Source organism: Plectropomus leopardus, unplaced genomic scaffold (assembly GCF_008729295.1).
Source record: "Plectropomus leopardus isolate mb unplaced genomic scaffold, YSFRI_Pleo_2.0 unplaced_scaffold7227, whole genome shotgun sequence".
Lineage (NCBI taxonomy): Eukaryota > Metazoa > Chordata > Actinopteri > Perciformes > Serranidae > Plectropomus > Plectropomus leopardus.
The window spans coordinates 1-1,262 of NW_024679551.1; the positions used below are offsets into that span (position 1 = coordinate 1).

General features: G+C 42.5%; 1 protein-coding gene across 1 annotated transcript; it reads right to left on the bottom strand.

The window, feature by feature from the left end:
• Positions 1 to 6: 6 nt before the first annotated feature.
• Positions 7 to 1,257, bottom strand: LOC121940040 (protocadherin gamma-B5-like; the record flags this gene model as incomplete). Its single annotated transcript, XM_042482918.1, has 1 exon — positions 7 to 1,257. A coding segment is annotated over exon 1 (1,251 nt), but the record flags the coding sequence as incomplete, so codon positions are not given.
• Positions 1,258 to 1,262: the final 5 nt, after the last annotated feature.

The following is a 1,262-nucleotide window of genomic DNA, read 5'->3' on the forward strand; positions in this document are numbered from 1 at the left end:
CACATATGCGCTGTACGACTGTTCCTCAAACACAGGTGGGTTGTCGTTGATGTCTGCTACAGATAACTGAACAGTTTTAGAGGAGGACAGAGGTGGAGAGCCCTCGTCAGTGGCAGTGATTGTAATGTTGTAATCAGACACTACTTCACGGTCCAGTTGTCCTGTGGTCACCAGAGAATAATAGTTTTTAATAGACGGAACCAACTTAAAAGGGACGTTTTGCTGAATGGAGCAGCGGACCTGTCTGTTATTCTCAGAGTCTCTATCCTGCACGTTGATGATGCCCACCTCTGTACCAGGTGACACATTCTCAGGTATGGGGTTAGTCAGTGATTTCAGATATATCACTGGAGCATTATCATTCATATCAGTAACATCTATTATGACTTTAGCATACGAGGTTAGTCCTAAACCATCTTTGGCTTCCACTCTCATTTCAAAAGAACTACTTTCTTCAAAATCAATCAGACCAGATACTTTGATTTCTCCAGTTTTAGCATCAATAACAAACACATTTACATCGTCGTCAGACACATGGCTTAAATCATATGTCACATCTCCATTCACTCCTTCATCTGCGTCAGTAGCACTAACAGTGATCACTTTAGTATCTGGAGGGGAGTTTTCAGGCAGACTGGCTTTATAAACGGCCTGACTAAACACTGGGGCGTTATCATTAGCATCCAGCACAGTGACGTGTATGACTACAGTACCTGATCTCTGAGGAGAGCCACCATCTAAAGCTGTAAGAAGCAAATTAATCTCTTTTTGCTTTTCTCGGTCAAGCGTATTCTCTAATACGAGTTCAACCTTGTTGCTGTCAACAGCGAGAATAAAGTTGCCGTTTTTTTGTAGGCTGTACCTTTGAACAGCATTTTGACCTATATCTGCGTCATGGGCCTCCTCGATAGAGAAGCGGTTACCCTTGTCGGCTGACTCGCTTATTTCCATTTCAATCAATTGCTTTTTGAATTTCGGTGAGTTATCATTGACATCTTGAACATGAAGAGTAACACGTTGAAGCTCCAGAGGATTTTCTAACACCAGATCTATTTTCACAACACAAGAGGGTTTTTTGCCACAAAGGCTTTCTCTGTCCATTCTCTCCGATGTGATCAAATCTCCAGTATTCAGATTAATATCACAGTACCGTTTACGAGTCCCCTCAAAATCAACACGCGCCTTTCGGGAAGATAAGGTCCTCAGATCAAGACCGAGGTCTTTGGCTATATTTCCAATAACAGACTCGCGTTTCATCTCCT